The 23,935-nt window shown below is 46.2% G+C and overlaps 2 protein-coding genes across 6 annotated transcripts in view; one reads left to right on the forward strand and one right to left on the reverse strand.

Moving 5' to 3' along the window:
- The window catches only part of GJA8 (gap junction protein alpha 8), an 84,834-nt gene that overhangs the window by 9,111 nt on the left and 51,788 nt on the right, over positions 1 to 23,935 (forward strand). For all 5 annotated transcript variants that reach the window (XR_007509047.1, XM_049824537.1, XM_049824538.1 and 2 more), the window contains exons 3-9: positions 118 to 357; positions 2,618 to 2,803; positions 5,965 to 6,058; positions 12,970 to 13,094; positions 14,202 to 16,051; positions 19,014 to 19,205; positions 19,298 to 19,497. The gene's annotated coding sequence lies outside the window, so the exon portion shown is untranslated. The remainder of the gene's footprint in view (positions 1 to 117; positions 358 to 2,617; positions 2,804 to 5,964; positions 6,059 to 12,969; positions 13,095 to 14,201; positions 16,052 to 19,013; positions 19,206 to 19,297; positions 19,498 to 23,935) is intronic.
- On the reverse strand, positions 7,984 to 22,001 carry GJA5 (gap junction protein alpha 5). The gene is made up of 2 exons (XM_049824540.1): positions 21,654 to 22,001; positions 7,984 to 10,842 (listed from the first exon to the last, which is right to left on the reverse strand). Exon 2 carries the CDS (start codon positions 10,787 to 10,789, stop codon positions 9,680 to 9,682), a length of 1,110 nt encoding a protein of 369 aa, XP_049680497.1. The 5' UTR covers positions 10,790 to 10,842; positions 21,654 to 22,001; the 3' UTR covers positions 7,984 to 9,679.

The raw sequence follows: 23,935 nt of genomic DNA on the forward strand, positions 1-23,935 counted from the left end.
TTTTAATGAAGAAATACATAGTGATCCCTTGTTAACTTTATGGTTTGTAAGTCTGTAGTGTCTTCCACCCATGCAGTGCAAAGCAGCTCACAGTTGTTAATCTGTATTGCTCCCCAGTGAAGTCATGCACACATCATGGTGATTTCTAGTCCACACCCAGGAGAGATGGTGTTGTGAGGAGATTTAATGATGTGTCCTGGTGATGCCGCAAATCCATGGCAAAACAGAGAACGGCACGAAGGAACCCGAGTCATGCAACAGTGCTGGAAGGACTGAGCTGCATCTCTTCTGAGAGTTTTCACAGTTTTTGAAAGCTGTTGAAATGTTAGCTGCAAGTTGTACATTTGTATGCAGATGGTAGGTGCTAATTCAAAACATGAAGGTAATGAACTTGAAACTGGGTCCTGACACACAATGAGAATTGTGGAGGGAGCATTGGGAACTTGAGCTGAATCAAAGTCAGTGTAATTTCTCATGCAGCGTTCAGTAGGCCATTCAAACTCAGATTATCTTTTGGCAGATGGGAATAACACTTATTCCCTGCCTTACCAGGAAGGCTGTGAGGTAGTGAAGTGCATGCAGAAGGCTTTGTATATGCAAGAGCTCAGCTGTTCTTCAAACTATATTAGTAGCTGTTTGAATGACAGATATGACTTTTCCTTCAGGTCTTGCCTGACAGCTCTGGACCCTCATGGTTATAAAAAAACTGCTACTACAAAATGGAAGTAGTCCTGTGTTGCTTTTGTGCCTGTTGCATGGGTACGCACAGTGCCATATCTGTTTTACTGTAGCTCCAGACACAGCGTTTAAACTTCTTTATTCTGATTTGTCTTCCTCTGCAACTGACTTTCCTTTGGATGCGAAGGGTTTTTTTAAATTCTGGTTCCCCTGCCCATCTCTTGTCTATCTTGGGGCATTGCATTCCTGTAGGATCTCAGCACCTCCTTATAGCAGGAGGCAAGGGCCACTATATTAATTTTCCAGATGGGAATTTCAGGCAAAGAAAGGCTTGGGTGACTTGCCTCTTGTCATATATAAAACTTGTTGGAGCAGGAACCTGAGGGCACTCTCCAAAGTTTCAGGCTGGTGGCTGAGCTGCCTGTCCAGACTCAGTGTTATCTGTTGTTGCTGTTCTGATCCCATCTGGCTGTCAGCTGTACCAGCCAGCGCTCTGTGGGTATTTACACTGCTGCCAGTTCTCATGTCTCAATCAGGAGTCATTTAATGCGAGTGACTGAGATTCCTTGAGAGGAAGAATTTGAAGTATCCCAGACAATGGTATGGTTAACATCGGTTTTGTCGTAAGACTGTTTTTTAGTATTTATTTTAAGGATTGTTGACACACATGAGTTTTTCTAGGGCTTTAGTGTCTGTGGTTTCAACCATGTAAAAGGGTCAGAGGCAAAAGAGTCTTGGCATCAGAGTTTAACATCCTTCCCTTTTCAGATAATAGAATAAATGGGAAGAGAAACATATGATTTAAAATCTTCAGTGATAGCGAGATCATAAGAAAGGGACAGCACAATGTTTTTCATGACGCATTTGGCATTTCTGAAGAAAGATTCCTAGTAAAACATGACTGCAAGTCAACAGTCAACAAATGAATCAGAGAAGGGAATGGGGCACATCTCCCTTAGTAAAAAGCTTTATTACATGTTCTCTTACTCTCAATTACCCTAATTTGAAGTGGGGAGCTAATGAATATTGCTAAATGGATTGAAACAAACAGCAGCACTGTGGACAAAAAATAATAATTACGAACTGCAGTGTGTCGACTGCAGTGAATTTTTCACAGATTTGTAGGTTTTAATGCTGGGGTGACTGGTCTGACTGCCTGCTTAGTGAAGGGGAGAGGACCGAGGACCTTCACCAATAATTTCCAATGGGGTCAGTAACGTCTATTAGTACCAGTGCATACCTTTTTAAACCCCATTGCAGTAATTAGAAATTTCCTTATCCCTGTGCTGTGCTGTCCAATTGTTAATTAAAATATTAGTTCTTACAGTAAGAGTGCTTCTGTTAGAAGAGCAATTGGTTGTCAGAAATGTTGTCCCCATTGCAAGTATTTGTGTATCAGGAATAAAATGCTTCCTAACTTTGTCTTGGTAAGTGAAGTAGAGCAAGCTGTAGCCTCCCATTGCAGGCCAGTCTATGGTGCAGAGGTGCTGGAGGTAACATTGGAGCTGGCACTGTGTGCGAGTGTGGTGCAGCCAGGCCCAGCCATATTTGTGTTTCTGGGTCTGAGATGGTATGTATGTGTGATGCTGTGATGTGACACATGTCTGTGCGTGTGCCACAGCCTTGCTGCTTGCTTAGAAATACACAAAGGGGTGGTGGCAGCCCTGATTTGACTTGTGGGGAGGAGCACTTTGAAAAACTACAGGCTATTTGCACCATAGGCGGTGTGCTGTTCACCTTCCCCCCAGGTATGTACTGGGAGAGGAAAAGGGCTAAGGCATCTCAGCGTGTGTGCTCCTGAGGATCTCCTCAAGCTCTCAGGTACTTCACTGTGCTGGGACCTGTGATGTGCGTGTGTGGTCAGAGATACCCATCAGGAATCAGTGAAGATTGTTTTGAGTTCTCTTTCATTTAAGGAATGTCTTTATTGTTGATCTAGAGCTGGGCACTTCAATGAACTTCTCAGAAAGTCCTCAAATTTCACATTTCTCTGGAAATGGCAGAGATGAAAGGAATCTGGAGAAACTAGAAATATGGAGAGGAAAGTATAATTGTATCCTAAGAAAATACAAGACCGCAGAGGGGGGAAAAAGTAATCCAAAGCCTCATTTCGGAGGGAAAAAAGGTAAGAAAAGAGTCCTCGTGATCTGTAAGGGGAAAATGAATTGAAAAAAAGTCAGTGGAATATCAGTTACAAACCACATGTGCTTTTGGGTTGACAGTTCATGTTATGCAGCAAAGGTGATGGCAATTTCTGCTATACATGTGTACCAAAGTGCTTTCTTAAATCTGGGCTGAAGTGGGAGAAAAGCAAGGTGGGAACTGAACACAGCTTCACTGGACTACGTGATTTAGCAATGGCTAATTTTAGGCACTTCTCTCTGAAACGTCTTGTCTGTAGCCTGGCACCCATCAAGCTGGTTCTGTCAGGAGCACTTTTCAACCTCAAACTTTGTTCCCAGGCTGAAGAGCTGGCACGGCATTTAGTTAAAAAACAAACCCAAACAAATAGCAGCAAGTTTCTGACCTCAGGCTTGCCTCTCCCTGCTAATCTGATTCCTTTTAAGGGAAGGAGCTGGTGGCTAACGTGATTTCTAGTGCAACCCTGCATGTAGCTGAATATCAGAGTGTTGGGTTTTGCTGGGGCTGCCATTAAAAATGTCATGTCCTACCAGCCCGTATCCAGTTTCTAGAAAAATCACTCAGTGTTTCTTTTGCTTTCTTTATATTGTCATATAGCTGACCATCACCAACGTGCCTTTTTAAGGTTAGGTTCATGTCCAACACAAACAAGAAAATTTAACTCTCTCATGTGTCTTTAAGTTCATTTTGATCACTAGCTTTGCCCCTTCTGTCTTACCCCTTTCCATCTAAATTAACCTTACGATAAAGAGGAGCTCCTGCACATGAATAGTGAGTCACAAAACCCAGCTCTGAGTAATCCCTGAACACCTTCTTGCTGCAATCCAGCCCCGAGAGATGGAGATGTCCTCTCAGAAAATAACAGCGGTCTGCAGGGGCCTTGGTATTGCTCCCACAAACGCTGCAGCAGGGGCTGTTGCCCTGCAGGACCTTGTCCCAGGCCAGCCAAATGGAGTTTGTACTACAGAAATGAAAAAAGAAAAAAGTGCCTAATCTGCTAATGAGATGTAGCCACCTTGAGGGAAGAAAGTGGCTTAATGTATCAGTCCTACAGGCCTCGGTCCAGAAATAATTTTGAAGGAATATGTAGATATTGCAGCTTTTCTGAGTTTTGCTTCCTGACTTGTTCTGGGGGAATACCTTTTGCCAGCAAAGGTGGTATGATTGCTTTTATTCATCCAGAGACTGGTGGGTTTGTGTTAATAGGTAGGCTATGAAGCCCGGCACGGCAAACTGCGTTAGAGGACAGAGGAGTGTGTTTTATGCCAGTGTCGGAGTGCCTTCACGGTGCTCTTGCTCCATTTGTGCTCGGGAAGTGTAGGGGCTTGCGAGGGGGTGACGAAACTCTCTGAGGGTTGAGCAGCTGAGAAAGCAGGGTCTTCTGTGCCCCTTATCCACATGCATCCTTCTGTGGGATTCCTGTGTGGGCATTGAGGATTCCCAGCCATGTCTTGGGTAACGCCTGGGGACCGGTGGAAGGGACCTAAAAATGCGTTTGAAGTAACCACCATTTCCACCAGCCAGTACATCACGCTTCTCTCGCATGTTTGCCATTACTGATCTAATACATAACTGTCTTTAAAACATGTTTTGGTGTGTATTTATTGCACGTACTCTTTGGTGGAGGTGCGTTGTTTGGTTTGTGATTGGCAGGACTGGTTATGCGATATCGTTTGTGCTTCCCGGTGGCTGGAGGAACACAAAGCTGCCTCTGGGGTGGATATTGGCCCATATGAATTTAAAATTTAGTTTCCATGACTGACATTTGCTTTCTGAGAACTCTGTTGCCCGTCAAACTCAATTGCTCAAATGTCTGTGGGAAACCAGTGGTGGTATGTGAATATGGTCTCAGCAAATTAATTTTAAAAAATGTAAACCAATGTTCACTGGAGGAAAAATGAAGCAGTTCTGCATTATTTGGCTAGAGTGAATGTTATAAGCTGATTTGATCTTCTTTCTTTTTCTGTCATCACGTTTTCATGACAATATTTTTTATATGTGTGTGTGTGTATATATATATATATATATATATATATGGTATTGCAATTCCTGTGCTCCCCAGAAAGATCTTTAATCATCTACACCATACAAGCAATGAACACTTAAGGCAAAAGCAAAGCTATTAATTTTGCGCTTCTAAGTCACAGTTTTCCCCCCTAAAAATTGTATCTTAAGAAGCTGCCACTCCCCATCCTCATTCTCAATCCATCTGCACCTCTGCTGCAGCTGGTAACCTAATCACCAAAATTTTGTGCTTTATTCACAGATGTGGGCAAAACCTGGCATCAGCCCTGTTACAGGATCCCCTCCTGTAACCCCTGCTGGGAGGAGGTGCCAAAATCCCTTGGGGCAGTTGGAGCCTGCTGAGCCCAGGCTCATAAAGAACCTGGGCATCCTTTTGGCCAGACTGCGTTGCTGCTGAGACCCTCCCAGGGGAGCAGCGACAGAGGGGGGTCCCCTGGGGACAGCCGTTCCCCTCCTGCCTGTGTTAGTCCCAGACGTCCCGGGAGGCAGCAGCAGCGCTGGTGGGAGAGCTGCTTCTCCACAGCTCCTGCTGATGCTGGCGGTCAACAGTCGGGCGGGCTCTCTGCTACGCTACGCTGACTTTTTGAATTATGAATTTCTGCCTTCTTCGTATTTTGGTCATTTGCAGTCCCGTCAAGGATGTTCTCCTTCCTATGAACACACAGTGCTTTTATTCTTTTGGTTTTGGATCTTCGTAGTTCCTTGGCCTCAGTGATATCTCATGGAAAAGTGTTTGAGGGGAGATTGTGTAGTCTGGCATCTTTTTACCTGTTCCCTTTTAACAGTCTGAAATGTTACCAGCTTTGAGTTTGCTTCAGTATTGCTTTGCTCACATATTCTGAAGGAGGAAACAACCTGCTTGACCCACGTGCGCTAGATCAGCCATTACTTTTAAGTACCTCTCTCCGAATTTCTCCCTCATTTGTCTCTTAGCCTGCTCAGCTGTCCCACTGTGCTGTGTGGGGAGAGGGACTTAGAGGCATGACCTTGTCTTGATTCATTACTTTGTTAGTTTTGGCATTCTATATATTTTTAAATATAGCTTTTCCTTTTATAGGATTAAATATTTCTGTTTTAAGAGCCTGTTGAAACACACGTTTCCCTGTTCTCCTCTCTTAGGCTCTGCAGCTGATCAGCACAGGGCTGTACATCAAAACCGACTTCTGGCTCCTTCAGACACCAGTTAGAGGAGGTGATGCTGAAACGGCTTGAGGTGTGCTGGGCAAGGAGATGACTGGGGACGGTATTTCTGTTAAATGTTGGTTCCAGCTGTCACTGGAAAATTCACAGTTTTGAAAAGCTGGGCAGACCCCAGCAGGAAAGATGCTGGAGAAAACAGGGACAAGAGCAGAATGAAAAGCTCTCACATTTTCTTCCTGCCCCCCCCCCCCCCCCCGCCCCCCTCCCTGAGCATTGTCTCTGTAACGCTGCCATTTAAAGATTGAGTGCCTATCCAAGGGCTGAATTTAATATATAATGTTGATTTAGGTCACAACTATAAGATTGTTCATCCATCCATCTGGTACAAAGCAATAAATACAAAATCTGTCTGAAATGACAGGCCAGCCTCTCTGCTTGCTGGTTGGAGTAATGTGCTCCTACTGTGGTATGATAGCCTGGCCGGCCTTGACAGTGGATTCCAAAGAATCACAAGTTTATGGTCCGTCAGCCAGTGCAAACATCTATCCATCAAATATTCCCCGCTTGTTTTACCTGGAATAGAGAACCAGGGAGGCATTAAGAAATGAGTGGCGGAGGGAGATTATCTGCTTTGATACATGTATTTTCTAGGCTGGGAGACAGAGAGCTGGGATGGTTGTACTCCTGTGGTCTCAAAGATCACCAAAACACCACCTGTGAACATGCTGGGATTGTAGAGGTCTGAAACAGCATAGAGGAGATCTTTATCCTCATTTTTTCGGCTATACCTTGCTTTCCAGCAGAGACTGTAGCTCAGAGGTTTTAAAGTTTGGGCTATTGCTTGTGATAAACCAAGAATAGTTTATTAAACAAGGCCTGGGTTAGTGCTTGAGTGGCCCTATGAAACAGTAATATCACTCGATAGCCAAGTTTTCCAAGGGGAGTGATCCTGACCTACTCATTGTGTATGTCTCCCAGCAAGGTGACACCCTAGGGGATAGGCACGCTCGGGGCTGTGCACATGCCAGTTAAAAACCCCAGGCCTGCAGAACTAATCCTGCCTCCTTGCTGCATTGTGTGGCTGTGGGTGCTCGGGTGGCATCCTCCTTTCTGGGCTGAAACGCCCCAAACCAAGGCTCCTTTAATCTTAAAGGGTCCCTGCAGTTTCTAACACAGTTCAAGGTCTTTGTCCCGGTGTCCTCATCGAATTCTGGTTTCATTCTTTATGCCCCCTCTCAGGCTCCTTGCTGGGACCCAGTACTTTACTGGTCTCCAGCTTCCCAGCCTGCAGAGTCCCATGGGATGGGAGATTGTGTGGAGAAAGGAAGGAAGGGCACTTCCTTTGGGTGGAGAGGGGGATCCAAGGTCAGAAGGAGGGAGCCTGTGAAAATCAGAAAGTGGGAGCAAGGGATGAAGTTTAGAAGAGAGGCATCAGCTGGGGGAAGAAAGGGTTTTCTTTGGGCTGGGCAACTACGTCTTAAGAGAGTTGAGCACCCCCAGGAACTCTTTGCAGAGTTTGTTAGCAGTGGATTCTCAGTGTCTCTCAAGACCTTGCCTCTTAAAAAGCCTTTCAGGGCCCTGTTACTGCATGGACAAGCCATCAGATGCTCAGGGGAGAGGTTGTGCTACCCTTTTCCTGCTGACCTGGCCTCACTTCGCAGGTGGCTTCTCTGGGTGCAGAGGTGTGCTAGGGGATGCAAGGAGGGAGCGTTTCCATTGCAAGAGGATGGAAGCTCTGCTCTCTGGCCAGCTCTTCCCAGTCTTCCTTGGTACTTCAGAGGCAGGCAGGGGAGCTGGAGGGGGTTTCTGTTAGCCAGTCAATCAATCATTTCCCAATGTTTATTATTTATCCCCCTGGCCAAGCCCTCCCCTCATCCCTGCCACTCTGGGCGATGGGAATTTTTGTGATCTCTGAGCAGCAGAGGCTGGCAGGCAGCCTGATCGATGCTAGCAGCTCTTTCTCAGCCACGTGAGAGGATAAACATCAGCAAGGAGAGATGGAGTTAGAACTTTATTAGGAGAAACCTAGGCACAATTAACTATTAAGAAATACATGTATATAAACCACCTTACGAACAAAAAAATGGTTTTCCCCCTCTGTGTGTGTGAATATGTATGTATATGTACAGGGAACTGTACCAAAGCTACCTATGTATCAGGAGCAAGGATTCACAATCCCTTTCAGTGTCCCTAAGAAAGGGAATGGCTCAGTCCCCTCATCAGCTGGTCCCCGGCCATTCGCTCATGCAGTCCAATATTGGGAAGCTGTGGCCTGTGTCCAAAAAGGCAGCGCAGGGTAAACAACGGGGAGCAGCTTAGCTCTGTTTAGCAAACCTCTTTAAAAGAGGGATGTCAGCCCTGCACTGAGAAAACATATCTAGAGTGGGAGCTGCCTACAGACCTCAGCCACCAGACTGCAGTCTTGGGCCCAATGGTTTCTCTGAGAGGCTACAGTGGTGGAAGGAGCTGGTCCACGGGTGGTTTCTTATGCCATATGTGCTAGGGATGGAGTGGAGATGAAGATGACCTGATGGCAGAACAGGGACTTGCTGCGAGGACAAATATCTTGGCTTGCACTGGCTGGTAGGCTTGAGAGAGCAGCCAAGAGCTGAATGTTGTGCAGGACCCGGAGAGGACTCCTGCTCCTTGCAAAAGATGCTGAAGTGTTTTGGTGGGTTAGTGAGAAGAAGACACAGGCCGTACTTCTTCTGCAGATAAACAGAGAATGGTTTTCTCTCAAGGGGGCTGCTGGCAGCACCCTTTCAGCAGCATTCAGGTTGCTTGAAAGACGAGTTTAAAAAGGGAAACCCACTTTGTTTCCACATGATAGTTTGTCTCTTTTACAAGTAAGATATCTGTTCTCACAGGAGAGTCTCTATTTCTGTTAATGGATGTCTTGCTTAGAATTGATGACATAAGTATCTTGGGAAAATTCCCTAGTCTTCATCAACTGGTCGTCTAAGCGATATCCCTGGGGCCAGTCTTCAGCGCTGACTTAGGAATGAGGAAGGGATTCCAATGTTGGACGCGAGGCAGCTGTGCATGGGGGACCATGGACGTCCTTATTTGTGGGGAAGAGTTCTATACACAGTGTCAAAAAATTCAAGTAGGGTTTATTTTATAGGTAAACTGGTATAAAATATCTGGGCTCAGGTAGAGAAAGGGACAGTTAGAAAGAGCGAGAACAAAGCAGATGAGAAAGTCTTTCAGAAAGCCTACTGGTGTGTTTCTGCTCCCTGCCAGTGAGAGAAGCTTCAGCTCAGTATAATTGCCAAGCTGATGTAGAGGATGTTGAATAGGCATCAAAGAAGATGCAAGGGGGTTGAGGTCCAGTCAGTCTGTTGAATACGGTGTCGCGGCGAATACCTGCTGGGCAGCCTCAGGAGTCTGCTGGCCTGTGCTCTACCAGGCTAAAGATGGTGAGTCTCCAACCTCTGTGGGTCCCATGATGAAAATATGGCCGAGAGCTTCACATCTCAAGATTGGTGCTTCTCTTCCATGCGTGTCCCCCAGTGGCTGTCCCTGCCTTAAGCTGTGAGAGGTGCTGTCTGCAATATAACAATGATGTTCACTGAAAAGGAGCAAGAGTGTGTTAGAACAGAGAGAGCCTAGTGGCAAGAGACTGGAGTCCGCTTTGCAGAAGTTTTACTAAGTGCTAAGACTGCTCCTTCTCCTCATCCCTCCTGGAGACAGGTCACACAGACAAATCATCTGACCTTGCCTTGCTGCTGGCACGGCTGGTCTTGCTGAACCGGCGTTTCTCATTGAAGTAGTTCTCGGGGAAGGCGGGTGCCGCACATTCGTTGGTCACCTCTGGACTCTCCACGTAGCTGGACTTAATGAAGGGCCCTTCACCAGCAGCATCCTCCTGGCCATGGACTCTCTCGGTGGCGAAGTTGGCGGTGTTCTGCTGGGAGGCTGTCTTGTTGCTGAAGGGGCTGATGAACTTCCCGTTGGGACTTGACAAGCACTGGTTAAAATCTGGTGGAGGTGTGTACATCTGGGCCCTTTCCACTTGCGGGGCAGACTCCAATCTGCCGGGGGCTGTGGTGGGACTGGGTTTGTAAGACCGGGAGCACCTCTCTTTGGCTTTCTTCCAGCCCAAGTGGTACAACTCAGCCAGACTGAGGAATAGGGAGAGCACTGCCACAGCCAGCATGAAGACGATGAACACGTTCTTCTCTGTGGGACGGGAAACGTAGCAGTTGACAGGGTGGGGGCAAGGTGCCCGCTGGCAGATATACAGGGTCTCCAGGAAGATCCCGTACAAGATGTACTGTCCCACAATGAAGGCCACTTCCATGGCAGTGCGAATCAAAATGCTGTAGACGTAGGTGTTCAGCAGACTGCCCCTGAGTATGATTTTGCCTCCTGATTCATCCCAGCAAGACAGCTCAGCCTTCTCTGCCACGGGGCACTTCTGCTGGTAGTATGTGTCACCGTTGTTTTTCATCTCACGGGCTTCTATTTCTGCCTCCTTCATCTTCCTCTTCTCCTCCATGCGCACGGTGTGCATTGCATGGCCCATGTATACTAGAGATGGGGTGGAGACAAAGATGATCTGGAGGACCCAAAACCGGACATGGGAGATGGGGAAAGCCTTGTCATAGCAGACATTCTCACAGCCAGGCTGCTGAGTGTCGCACATGAAGTCAGACTGCTCGTCCCCCCAGGAGGACTCAGCTGCTGTACCCAGCACCAGCATCCGGAAGATGAAGAGCACGGTCAACCAGACTTTCCCCACCACTGTCGAGTGTTTGTGGACCTCCTCGAGGAACTCTCCCAGGAAACTCCAGTCCCCCATTTCTGCTCACCAGGAGGGGTGAGGAGTGTTGAAGGGAGAATTGGACACAGCCTCTGTGGGAGAAAATAGACAAGAGTGATTCTAAGGAGGGTTAGGAAATGCCCAACTGGGAATGCATGGAGTGAAATGATTTGTGTGGTTTGTGTGAAAGGAAATGTTTTCATTTGACCTGAAATGAATGAGGTCTGGTTTGCTGAAAACTTTGTTTCACATCCACTGAAAACAATGCTTTGGGTTTGTTTGTGGGTTTTTTTATTCAGCTACTGAAAAATAAAGTGATCTATTTTGCATAACCCAACTACAACCTGTTAAAAGGGCTGCCAAAACTTTGAGGGTGAGCCAGATTTATTCCTGGTTCAGAAAGTCCTTTCACTGCGGTCTGCATATTGCATCCTCTGTGGACTGTGTCGTTAAAGCAGCAGTCATCTGTCTGCAAACTGTGCTCTCGGGAATCCTTAATGGGCTGATCCCCTGGGAGATAAGACTGGAGTCTACAGCTTGGTCTGAGCAGTGCCTCGGCGCTTTCATATGTTGCCTTTGTGCAATACCTGTGCCCTGGAACGTGAAGTGCTCGCAGCTCTGGACTTCGTTTCTGAGCTCGATGCCATTACTGAAAGAAATACAGAGAAAACCTTCCTGTTGCCCACCCGCCCCTTGCCCATAGGTTTTGCAGTGTTGCCAGTTGCAAGTGTTTCATTTACAAGTTGCAAATGGTTTGGGGAATGTTAAGACTTTTGGTGAGCTGTGCCAGTCCTGTAAACCTAATCTGCTGCCGCCGTCATGCCTCTCTGAGAGGGAACTGCTGCAAAATCTACATGGTGGATCTCGCTTCCTCCTCTTTTTCTTAAGCTCTGAAACAAAATTCACAGTTCAAATGACACAGACAAAGAAAAAAAGCCTCCTTTGAAATGCCTCCCAAGGACCAGCAGCTCCTGGGAAGTGCCATTTGGTAGGTGAGAGGAAGGGTTTGGCGGGCTGATAGTAAGATTGCAGTGAAGATGTCGGAGAGCCTGCTCCTGACAGACTGTTTCTGGCCAAGTCACTTAACCTCATGGATAAAAAGAGAACGATGGGTTTAATCCATCTTTTGTGGGGCTCTGTGGGAGTGCTTGAGCAATCACTTCATCCAGTTATATTCACCATGCTTACCTTCCCAGGGCACTGCAAAGCTCTCCCTTGTGCATGAGTTAAGGGCTAGGTGCTATAAAGTGTGCAGTATTACCTCGGAGATAATATTCTCCCACAGTTGCTCTTTTTTAAAATATCCTTTTAATAAACAAATGAAGAACTTCATCATCATCATAATGAAATATTAAAAGCACTAGACAAGGTAAATCCCAAAAGCCGTAGGGACCACATTGTTAACTCCCCTTCTTTATTGTCCCTTGTCTTGTCTTTAAGAGCCAATTATTTTTACTGTACAAAGAATGTCTGTGGAGAGCAGACACTGTTAAAAGCTGAAAATTTACTGCAGCAATATTGTGTAGGTTTCCTGTGAGCAAAAGCTGGAGAACAGAGAGATAGACTTGTTGGGGGAACAATATCCCTCCCTCTGGTTATGTGAGTGATCTAATTTAATGTAGCAGCGCATGATGATTTATGCTATCACTTGTTTATATGCGGTGTCCATCTGCAAGGATGGATGGGACAAAGATCGCAGGTTGAATCCTTAAACTCCTGGTGCTGCTGAGGGCTGCCGTGCAGAAAGGTGAGGATTGCCCGTGTAAGGAGGCAGGGAGGTGACCACTTGCTGCCCCCTCCGCCTGTCGGAAGCCGTGTGAGGAAGGAGAAGGGGCATACCGGGAAGCAAAGGATGGGCTTTGGCTCTTCCCTGCTTTGGCAGGTATGCTGCAGTCGTGCTGGTGTGGATCCTGGTGGCTGCCTGGCGTATGCAGAAGCTTTCATCTGCTGCCAGCCCAGAACTGGAGGAGCAGTAACACAGAAAATCACCTAGTCTTTCTGACTCCTCTTGTCTGGACTGGTAAAAACTGGTGAATGTGTGGGTCTGTCTTACCTTCTGAAATGGCTTTAGTGCAGTTACTGCACTCTGGAGAAATTAGCATATGGCTTCATTCTGTGAGCACCAGGGGATTAAATACAGGCAGATAAATCAGTGATGGGAAATATTTACAGACTGTTGCACTGAAATCAGGGGGTTTAATTTTTTTTTTTTTTCCTAGAGAGCAGACAAGGCAACCAGCTACCTACAGGTACATCCTGTGTCAATATACTGTATCACAACTGTAAGAGTGAGATATTCCTTCCAAGACAGCACGAACAATGGTGGGTGTCCTCATTTTTCCAGGTGAGTTTATGTTGTTTGCAGGTGCCCCTATTGCTCCTGCTGTTGTTAGCTGACAGATGCATTTTCTTAATTCACCTTGCTTGTTAGGGTAAAAATGAACACAATTCTCCCTGGCTGTGCCAAAGGCTGAGTTTTTCTTTCTGCCATGGGTATGTGCCATCACAAACTGAATACCTCTTCCCATCAGTTCTACCATGGGCGGGTAGTTTGGGGTTTTACTATGGCTTGTTTTCCCTAGGGAAGACTACTAAACCTAGACACTCGCAAATTGTAAAAATCGGTGTGTACAGAACACAAAGTAAAGCAACTGTAAGTACAAGAGGAGTCCAGAAACAAAAGATGGTAATGGATGCGAGAATAACAGTAATTCACCTGCCTCACACATGCACAAAATTTTCCAAGAGGATGTAAACCAGAAGGATCCAAGGCTGGCAGCCGTGAGGCTTAGACTAGATAATAGGGCCATTTTCCCTGCCCTTCCCTGCTGGCTGCTCCCCTTCACAGGCTGTTTAAAGGAGGGGCTGCCCCAAGACACCTCCTGATCATCTTGCTACAGCCCTATAGAGAGGCGAGGTGGCTACTGCAAGGGCGTAGGTGGCCACAGGATAACGGGTTTTGGAAACCAAGAGGAGTCTCTCTTGGTTTTTCTTCTTTTGTTTTTGGTGTTTGTTTGTTTGTTTGTTTGTTTTTTCTTCTTTTTTTCTTCTTTTGTTTTTTCCAAAAACACAGCAGTGTTTTTGGCTTAGATGCTTTTTAGTTATTAGCGAGTTATTGCGATGCCACACCAGCAGTCTTCTAGAACAACAGAAGAGAGCATCTAGCTCTCTGCTGCCAGCAAGCAAAGGATTGTTGTCACCCCCTGACAGCTTTTCCTGGCTATGCAGGACTGCCTCTGACCTAGCCTTTCTCCTCAGGGCTTTACTATTCTTGGGATTTTTCCATATAGTTCCCTTTCCTCATTCCCAGACTACTGTTGTCCTCGTATGCTTTGAGCTCTCGGTGTGTGAGCATCTGTGGCCTTTTATATCCCTAGTTTGGACTCAGTCGGACAAATCTTGTCTCACTCTGGTGTGACTCAGCAAAAGACACCTCTGGGTATCTTTGCAGGGCCTCAGCACCTGATAGAAGACTGTCTTGACAGCAGAGTCATGCATCTTCATGCAGAGTTGTAGGCTGGGCCGCTGCCCAGCAGTGCTTTTGGCTGACAGCTTTCTGCTGGATCAACAAAGGAGCTGTGCGCAGTCATGGGATCTTGGCACCGGGAAACGCGTATGTGACAAAGAGCAGCGGAGCCTGGCACAAACCCAGCGACGTGGCCGTCCTGGCTTAATCATCACCTGAAACGCTACTAAAGCTGGGGAAAACCGAATATCACACCGCAGGCCAGGCGTGGAGTTCACTCAGCTCCGGGCTGCCTTGTGACTGCCAAATTCCGTGATAAAAATACCCCAGCGGGGATGGCACCTGCTGGTATGCCCGGCTGGCAGTCACGGGCTGCTCTCCGCCATTCCTTTTTTGCACTACCTTCTTCTGTGGGAGGGGAAGTGTCCATTGCTCTCGGAGCAGTTTTGCCCATCCGCTTGGTGATGCTGCATGGCCTGAAGGACAGGCAAGTGTTTCACACCACAGCTTCTTGCTCCAGCTGGCGCACTCCTTCTGGTTGAACTAGCCAGGGCTTTGAGGAACAGCTAGGAAATTCACGCCAGAGAGCCAGAAGGGCTGTTCCTGTGCAATCATCATCTTTATATGAATTTATTTCCCTAGGGGTTGTTAGGAAGAAAGTTTTCCCCTCTTTAGAAGACAGGCGAGACTATCAGCAGTGATATAAATAGCTGAGCTTGACACTTCACACTAACTTTTCCCACAAGGAAAGTGACAGGAGGTCGCCATCTCTGCAGGATGTTTCTAAAATAAAGTGGAGCACCTGATTATAACACTGTTTCTGCTCTCCCTTGCTGAGCTCACCTCTTCCCCTTGGCAGGTCCCAGGGGTGCACAGAGAGGGTCTCCAAGGAAAGCTCCTCCAAAGCACGGTTCCCAGGCAGGAGGAAAGTAACAAAGTCAAAGCCCTTGTATTTTTGCCCAATCTGCATGTGATTTGCTCAGTTGGATACAAGTGTATGTATACGACAGTTAATCAGATGTCCCAGAGAACCGGAAGGCTGGGGCTCAAGATGTTTTGAAGAGGCTTACGCACCGGACATGGGACTGTGGGTGGAGGCCGTGCAAAAAGTCCATCCCTTCTGAACTACCGAATGGGGAGGCAGATGTCTCTTCTAGGTACTGGGCACATGAGATGTGACAGCCCTGTGCAGTGGCCAGCTGTGGCATGGTCAGTGCCTAGGAATTGCTTGTGGCCTTCCTTCCTCCAGCTGTGTCACCTCACGGCAGGTCCAGGCCAGCATGTGGCACAACAGATAGCTGCCATGGGGGGTATGTGGGCAGAGACCTTTTCCCCTGTGTTGACAATTGTCAGACTGCAGCCAGACCTGAGTGGTCCCCGCACTGCAAAACTGGCTGCTCACACTGTAGACACTTGGGAAGGACACTTTCAGCTCTGTGCTGGAGGTCAGTTAATGCTGCTTTGCTCTACAGCTATACCTTCACTTAAGGATCTCCAGCCCCCCATTAACAGTAGTCCAGCCTCGCAGCATCCCACGCAGTGCAGATGCTGTCATCTTTATCTTGCAGATGGTGATCACTGGGGTACAGAAAGGGCAGACTGCTTGTTCAAGGTCACTGTGGCAGAGGCAGTCCAGGGACAGAGCTCAGGGTTGTGACCTGCAAACTTGTGTCCTTTTTTCTGTCCTCTTAGACTTGGTGATAGCGACACAAAGCTGCTTCTATAGCGCAAGAAGATCTGGTTCTACAGACTGCAGCCCTTCTCTCCTGTGCCCTGGGACAATACTGTTGTGGTCACCTGAAAGAAATCCCCCTCGTGCTACCCTTCGACAGCAGGTACACCTGGCAGAACCAGAGGTGTGGGTTTGGGGGGGTTTTTTTGGTGCTTTTCTAGGAGGTCAACATCTTGTTATTGCTGGCAGAGCCCGCAGCTGCGGTCAGTGCCCAAAAAGAAGAACCAGCCTTTTCAGTGTACATCTACAGTGCTCCTTTGTTGCCAGGACCTGGTCAGGAAGCATTTTGGGGGCACATGGCTTACAACATTAAAAGATGAATAAAGTTAGAAATGCACTGTACAGCGTGGGTGTGATGCTTTGAATTCCAGAGGCTTTTCAGAGCTTTGCGACATAGATCAATGCTAAAGCCCACCTCAGCATGTATCTTTTTGTTCACTGTTTAATGACATTGGCTCCTTCATACGTGTATACAATAGACAAGCAGTGACTCATTAGGCATTGTTTTCCAAGCACTATCCCTCTGGCTTCATATGTGCATGCATGTACTTGTGGTAAGTTTCTGCCTGAAACAGGCCAGTTCTTTAGCCAAATTTGTAATTCTCATCTGTGCATGGATCGGGACTAAATAGTTTTGTACTTTGGTACTTCTTTACGCCTTATTAAAAAAAAGTCTGACGTGTTTGCATAGGTTCCTTTCTAGTTGCTTGGGTTCAAAGTCCTGTGCTGAATCAGTATCAGGGAGAGTGACTTTGACTCCAGTGCTAAAGTCTCATGGAAGAGGCAGGGCTCCATGTTAACAGCTCCTGTCCTAGAAGACAGACATCAAATGTTTCTCATGTCTCTGCTCCTCCTGAGTTCACTGCAATTTCTGGAAGGGCCATGCTTGTATCCAGACCACTGGCCCTGCTTGCAGTTGCAGACAGCTTGCTATTCCTTCATGAGGTATGCTTTTCCCCTCCTCTCCAAATGTGGAAAATCTCAGAGTTCACAAAAAAGAAAGTGGGTGAGAAGATAAGGGAGTTGAATGACCTGTCACCTCCTGAACTCACACCCATCCTGACGCACACAGACACCCAGACAGAGGGAAATCACTCAACACCTCCACGTGTGTACATCAGGAATGTGTTACACACACGGAAGACAGTACTCTGTAGAATATTTTAATCTGAAGTGATGGTGGAAGCTGCAGACTCCCAGTTAGCTGGATTTTTATTATTTGTCTATCCAGCCCATCTAATGCTATTTTTCTCTCCTCCTTGGCCATGGTCAAATTGTACTTTCATATATCCAGACATTAGGGCCAAGCTCTGCCTGATGTAGATGCAGGAGACCAAGAACAGAAAAGACCTTGAATTCAGATGAGTCAAGCTGAGCAATGAATTTGTCCCACTGTGTTTGAAAAGCCTGCATCAAACAGTTATGTGATCGTGGTATGCAGGCTTACATTCTGCATGGAAGGAGCACCCTCTAATTCTCTTGGGATTATCTCTGTGCCTTAGAGAAACACAGTTGCTTAGAGAGCACAACAAAACTGGACTTGGGATAAGCTAAATGAAGGCTCACGTGTGCTTTTTGCTAGAAAAAAACATCAGTTTTCTCTCTGATGTAAATGCTTCAAAGAGGCTAATGGATATTACTCAGCTTACTCCTTAACTAACAGGATGAAGAGCATCCTGTTCAGGATTACAGAGCTTGATGCTCTTTACAGTTTCTTTATCTTTCCAGGGAGAAGCTAACTTACATGAATTTGCAGCTGATGCTAAACTGGGCAGTACTGTATACAGGAGAGAGGACAGCCAAACAGGGCAGAGGGAACTCCGGAAAACAGAAACATACGAGGAAATTTGGGGACTGCTGTAGTAAAGCAGTTTCTGAGCTCTGCTGAGAGAAACTGACCTTAGGCACTGCTTAGCCAGTGGAGGAGGCTGGTATAAGGAGACGTGGAGGTGATGACAGGCGCCACGTTGGGCCCAATATAGCAGAAAAAAAACACCTGTCCGCGTGATTTTAGGCTGGTTCATAGACTGCATGAGATGCAACTTGTTACAGTGTTGAAATAAAACAGACTGGAGAGGTACTGGGAGAAGGAGAGGGCTCTCATTCAGACTTTTCCCATCCTTTCTTCCCTCTTCTCCCCCCAGTGTCTCCCTGCCTATCACTTTCCCGTTGCTCTCACACAGTCGAGCTTTCCCCTGTCCCGAGCCTTGCTTCAGCTTTTTGGCAGTTTTGACCACTTAACTCTCTACAGCACCCAGACTGTTAATGCTTTCAGCTTTAGGAAGGGGAAATTTTCAGTAACTATCTACTTCCCACTTAGTACTACCTTGTCAAATCTCATTTCTTCTTTCTTTCAAAAAATCCATAGGATTCTCTTCATGCTCCAGCCTCATTGCTGTATCCTTGCCTCAGGTATTTAATTTCTCATTCATTGCAAAGTCTGGTGATAACTTGTGAGTGGATTATTTTATATACTCAGTGTATGTACCTATATATGCACATTCCTCCCCTCCGCCCCCCCCCCCCCCCCCCCCGCCCTTGAAATCAACCAATATTAAATTTGCAAAACCCAGCAGTAGGGAGTTAGGAAACGCTAGAATTACTGTTCTCAGTCATCTTAATTCAATCTCTTTGTGCCTGTGCCTCATAGCTATGAGTCTTTAACCACATCCTCACATTGTCACCTCATTCTTTGCACAGGATGCCTGCCTTATTCTGTGCCAGCCTCGCTGGGGCTTTCTTGAGCAGCAGCTATTCAATGTTTTGTTTTCTCGTCATTGTTCAGTGGGTGGCCTGTGCCTCATTTACAGTACATTATTCAAGTCCAGTTCTAAAGACAGAATTATTAGTTTCCTCATGGGTTTTCCTATGGCTTTCATCACAACGGTATCTGATTGCTTCACAATTATTAATTTACTTATTTTCATTACCACCTGGAGGTGAGGAGATGGTATTAGATCAGCTCTACAGCTGAGGAACTAAGGCAGTGAGAGATTAAGGTAAAAAGTGCCCATTAATTTTGGAAGCTGTTTGGAGATGTTGCTAATCTGGTTTTTTTTTTTCAGTGTACTTAGCACTATATAAAGTATGTTCAAAGCAGAGCTCTGTCTGGTTAACGCTGGAGTGGGAGAGTTTATCACTTCCACCAGTTGGACCACATCTAAAAGTCAGACATCCAGAAGATGAGAGATGCCACTGAGGGGCCATTTGTGAAGAAACGTGGTTTAATTTGCCCCTTCATGACAGAAGAAAGTGGAGTAAGAAGCAATAATTAACCTCAGTCTTCTTGGATAGCTTTATCTGACTTTAAATTGGAGACACTTTTTCTATTCCCTCCCTTCTTTACCAGACATCCAAGTGCAGCTGAAGACCCTGGAGCTCTGCAGCAGTCACCCTCACCGGACTGGCTTCACTTCCCGAGTGACCCTGTGCCCTGGCCAAGGCATCTGTCAGCTTTTCTGCTTCTAAGGGAGAGGAGTTTGTATGGAAATTCTCAACCATTCTCAAGGCATGTCCGAAATGACAAAGATAATGAAGAAAGACAGAAATGTAAGTGTAAATCCCTTAGTTCTTACATTAAAAACCACTGGCTCTTCTTTAAAGATACACTAGAGAGATTTAGAAGCATGCATCTCTATATTCATTACATGCTGTGTGGCATGAATATTTCTTTGTTTCAGGAAAGAGCTGGCATGCTAGAGTATTGTTCATAGAGATCTCTCTGTTGCTTATCAACAGCAATAAAAATCATTTTTTTCCCCTCTTTGTGAATTCTTAGCCCAAAGGTTGAAGTTTCTCTGGTGGCTCCTGGGAACTACTTCTAATTTTAAGCCTCTGTCCTTGTGCCTCATACAACAGCACCCAAGGTGTAGAGCAGTCTCTGAAATGTGCTCCCTAATGACAATGTATAGTGCTGAATTACTCATTCCTTCTTGTCTGTTTTCAGTGCTGCGAGATAAGTTAGAAAACAAGGGCAAACGTGCAGAATGTGTGAAATCTGTCTGAAGGTCAAAAAGAGAAGAGAGGCTAGGGTATGAAGGTCTGTATTTTCTGGCAAGATTTAAATTTTTCATGCAAAAGTCCGAAATACTAAAGTATTGTGATAATATATATCATTGAGTGGAAAAAATCAACAACCCTGAATAGTTTTAGTAGCAGGAATACTTAACATAGTTCCCAAGTGACCGGAGCCTGATGAGTATTTTAAACCCTGAAGCCTCAGGAATTCTCCTAAACTACTGTTCTGCTCCCAAGGAAAGGGGGAAGAAAGTTAGAAATCTTCTGCGGTCTTCTCAGAGTAGATTTTGAAAAGACCAGCAAATTGTTTGGCTTCTGGTGCAAATACTGAATACTAAGAGGCTTCTGAATAATGGTTTAACCTGCTCCTAGCTGCACACATATATGCATACATATATTACATGCATTAAGTTCTTTAGCCTTAAAGAGAGAATCACATAGGCAGCAGTAGGGAAAAACTCTTACACATACTGCTTCTCTGAGGTATTTTGACAGGTTTATTAGCACGGAGGAAGAGTTCAACAATTAAGGCTCATTCAGCTTGTGACTCTTTTAGCTGGAGTTTGTCCAGAAGTGCTACTTATGCGATTCTCTGATGGTTTTTACAGTACTTCTGGGACAGAAGCACTGCCTCAGTTTACCTGAGCTGTTAAAGTCAGAGTGCCACAAAGCTCATTAGACACGAGAAATGGCCAGTAAAATGACCCTTTAGGAAATCAAAGGAGTCACCACAGATCAGAGGTGGCAAATAGCAGCAACCTTTACAGTCATTTCGTTGCTTCTTTCCAGGTGGATGTATAGGGGTACTGTGTTTCAAGCTGGACTACTGTTTGAAATATGTGTTGGCAATGCTAGAAGTATTAAATAATGGAAATGTAATTGAATAATTACTCCAAGTACAAAAAGGGGGGAAAAGTTAGGAAGGCAAATAAAAAGAAGCAGCAGCTGCTAGTGGGAGAGGGCGTTTGTCCCTCTAGGTCTGTGTGCCTCTCTGCTGAGGCTGCCCTGGGCAGTGTTGGGATGGAGAAGAAAGGCATTCCCCCTGCAGCGTGCACAGTACGGGTGACTGGGAGATACGAGCAAGGCGCTTCTCTACATTTGAGTTACATTCCCAGGCTCCATGTCACAGACCAGCCAGGATGCAATACTCTCAAGGAAAAGAAACTGCAATATTTTGAAACCATCCTGTGCACTTCGGAGTATATAGGCGGTTCACGGAAACACTTGATAAAGTGTTTATACCCTGAGAGCCTCTCATAGGTAAGAGTTCCCTTCACCACCCTCCCCTGAGCAGCCTGACAGCATGCTGAAATGGGATCTGACAGAAACTGCAATTTGCACATTATACTGTCTGAGGATACTTGGGGCTCTTATCCTGCTTTCCTGTACATTGAAATCTATCGGTATCCGTGTTCATTGCAGGGAGGCTTCCTTGTCATTTCTGTAGCTGCCTGTAGCAAAAAGAGTTTAATTTTTAAAATGTCCCAAGCCCATCTTGATACTAGTGGGAATGTTTTGGAGAGAAATTGAAAGAAAAAGTAAATTTCTTAAGTTATTTTTGGCCATCCTTCTTTTCCTGCCTCACCAAGTCCTTCTCTCCCCTCATGCTCTTTTCCCCTTGAGTGTGACAGCTTGAGCTGCCATCAATGCTTCTGCAGTTCTGTTATTTTCCCCTCATGGTTACTTACCTTATTTCGAGTATTTTGTCTTCTGTCTCCTTTGCTTTAGCACTTTTCCTTTCTGCAGTTGAGTTGGACTCCTTGTTCTTCTCAGTTGCTTGGTTTTATTCCTTTAATATGGTTCTCTCTCTCTTCCTCTCTTTTTCTCCACCCCCTTTCTGTGTCACTTTGTCTTCTCCACTGCCTCTCTGCCTTTCCCCCTCTTCTTTCTTCACCTACTTTTCTTGTCTCTCCCACCCCCTCCAGCTTAATCTTTCTATTTTCAAACCTAGTTTCCTGTTGTTTTTCCTTTAAAGACCATGGATCTCATTCCTCCTTCTCCATTCTCAGCCTCTCCCCATGCCACCCTCCCCATGCGGACAGGATGCACTCGCTGCCGGCTTCGTGCTGTCCCTTCCAGTTGCCGCTACTGCTGTTCCTTGCACCTCCTCCCCCAGATAACATGCCACGGTCTAAGCCTTTCTCAAACGAGAAGAGACAGGGTTGCCCCACAGTTACACCAGCCAGACCCTGGGAAGCTTTTTCCGTGCAAGATGTCGATGAAAGACATTTTTCTGACTTGTTCAAGCTTAATCTGGCAAAGCAGAGTTCATGTGGAGCAGGGTCTTCCACCTCTTCAAATAACATAGGACTTGGTCTGCTGGCTTGGACCACATGCCCAGCACAGCTTCAGCCTTGTCCCATAGGGCACTTGATGCTTCCCGGGAGGGTTTTACAGGCTCCTTTACTGATAAATAGAGTATAACCTGCCTGCCAGGAGAGGTGTTTTTTGAGACACCCTGCACCACCACCTCCCTGCACACGCAGTCTGGCACATGAGCATTTGGGCCTTTCTAAAAAATGCTTTTGGCACATCAAGTGTCTGGAGGTCTTGTATTTCATGTACGCGTCAAGTCGAGCCTCTGATTCCTGCACATCAGGCAGGCCCCAGAGAGGAAGGTCAGTCAGAGATGGCTTTTGGCTTTGATAAAGGCTAGTCTCAAAGACCCAGTGTCAGGAGAGTGAGATTTGCACGGAAGACTCTGCTACCTGAGAACTGGCTTGCTGTGCACAAGCTTTGGCGGGTGTCCCTCCAGCAATCCTTCCTGGGCTAGATTTCTCCCATCCAGAACATAATTGCTCAGTGGTCCCTATGCAGCAGCTAGTGTAGATCATGAAGCAAAAGCAGTCCAGAGACTAAAACACAGGGCTGGCAACTCTTCTAATCATTGTTCTCCCCCTAATTTAGTATCCCCTTTAGTCACAAAATTGAAAGCCAGCCTACACGGGGGACAGTGCTGTGCAGAGGCTACCTCTGGAGGCTTGCCCTGTGTGGGTGGACACACTCACTCTGAAATTAAAAGTGCAACTCCTTTTCAAGAGGGCTGAATCCTCACTGATGGTTAGTGCAGGACATACAGTGCACAGTAAATTCCCATGGCAGCTCAGTAAACTCCTGGTATGGAGAAATCCATAGTCATTTGCCACTTCATTTCTAACTTCATTGAAAGGCTTTCTGTGACTTGAAATTAAACAAGAATGTTTCTGGAGTTGTTTCTCCCTCTCCTGCCTGGCAGTTGTATAGCTCTGATGGAATTTCAAGGGAAGGAGAATATCACTGTGTGCTTTTGTTTTTCTGGAGTAATTTCCATAAAGCATTATTATGTAAAGTCCTGTTGATTTTATGCCAGTGAAATTGTCAAGGACTTCGTTATAGAAGTGTCCAAAAAAAGGTGTTAATAATACAGATCCAGCTCACAGATGGCTTTGGGATAGATAGCTAAGGCTTGTCAAGTTTTTCTCACGTGCTATAGAGAGGCAGGTCCTGCAAGTGAGCTGTCTGAAATGTAGTCCCCTCCCTGCGTGGCTGACACTTTGCTGTACACTCAGGGCGATCAGGTCTGATTCTCCCTGCTCACCCCTTTGTGTTTCCTATCCCAGTATTGTTCCTGTGTGGCATACTCATTCTCCCAGAGAGTTAATCTCTGAATCCAGCAGATACAGTCTAGTTCTGTTGAATGAATGAGGGAGGGGAGAAGGTTTCTGTCAAATATATGCATCATGCATGTGAGGTAACCGTTATGAGCTCTTTTTGGTGGTGGTGGTAACTATTTGGATGTTGATGCACAGAAAGGAAATGGGTGAAGGCAGACAGGGAGGCAAAAGACAGAAAGGTGGGTAGAGGTGTTGTATGGATATCTCAGCCAGCACCTCAATGTGTCGTCCCTTCTCTTCTCTACTGCACCCTCTTCAAGGGAAAACAGAGGTGTCGTGGCAGTTTCTTCAGCTCCACAGCTAGAGAAATAGCTGTT

Source organism: Accipiter gentilis, chromosome 21 (assembly GCF_929443795.1).
Source record: "Accipiter gentilis chromosome 21, bAccGen1.1, whole genome shotgun sequence".
Taxonomy (NCBI): domain Eukaryota; kingdom Metazoa; phylum Chordata; class Aves; order Accipitriformes; family Accipitridae; genus Astur; species Astur gentilis.

Excerpts from the sequence above, each read along its gene's own strand:
- GJA5 (XM_049824540.1), bottom strand. The coding sequence starts at position 10,789 with ATGGGGGACTGGAGTTTCCTGGGAGAGTTCCTCGAGGAGGTCCACAAA.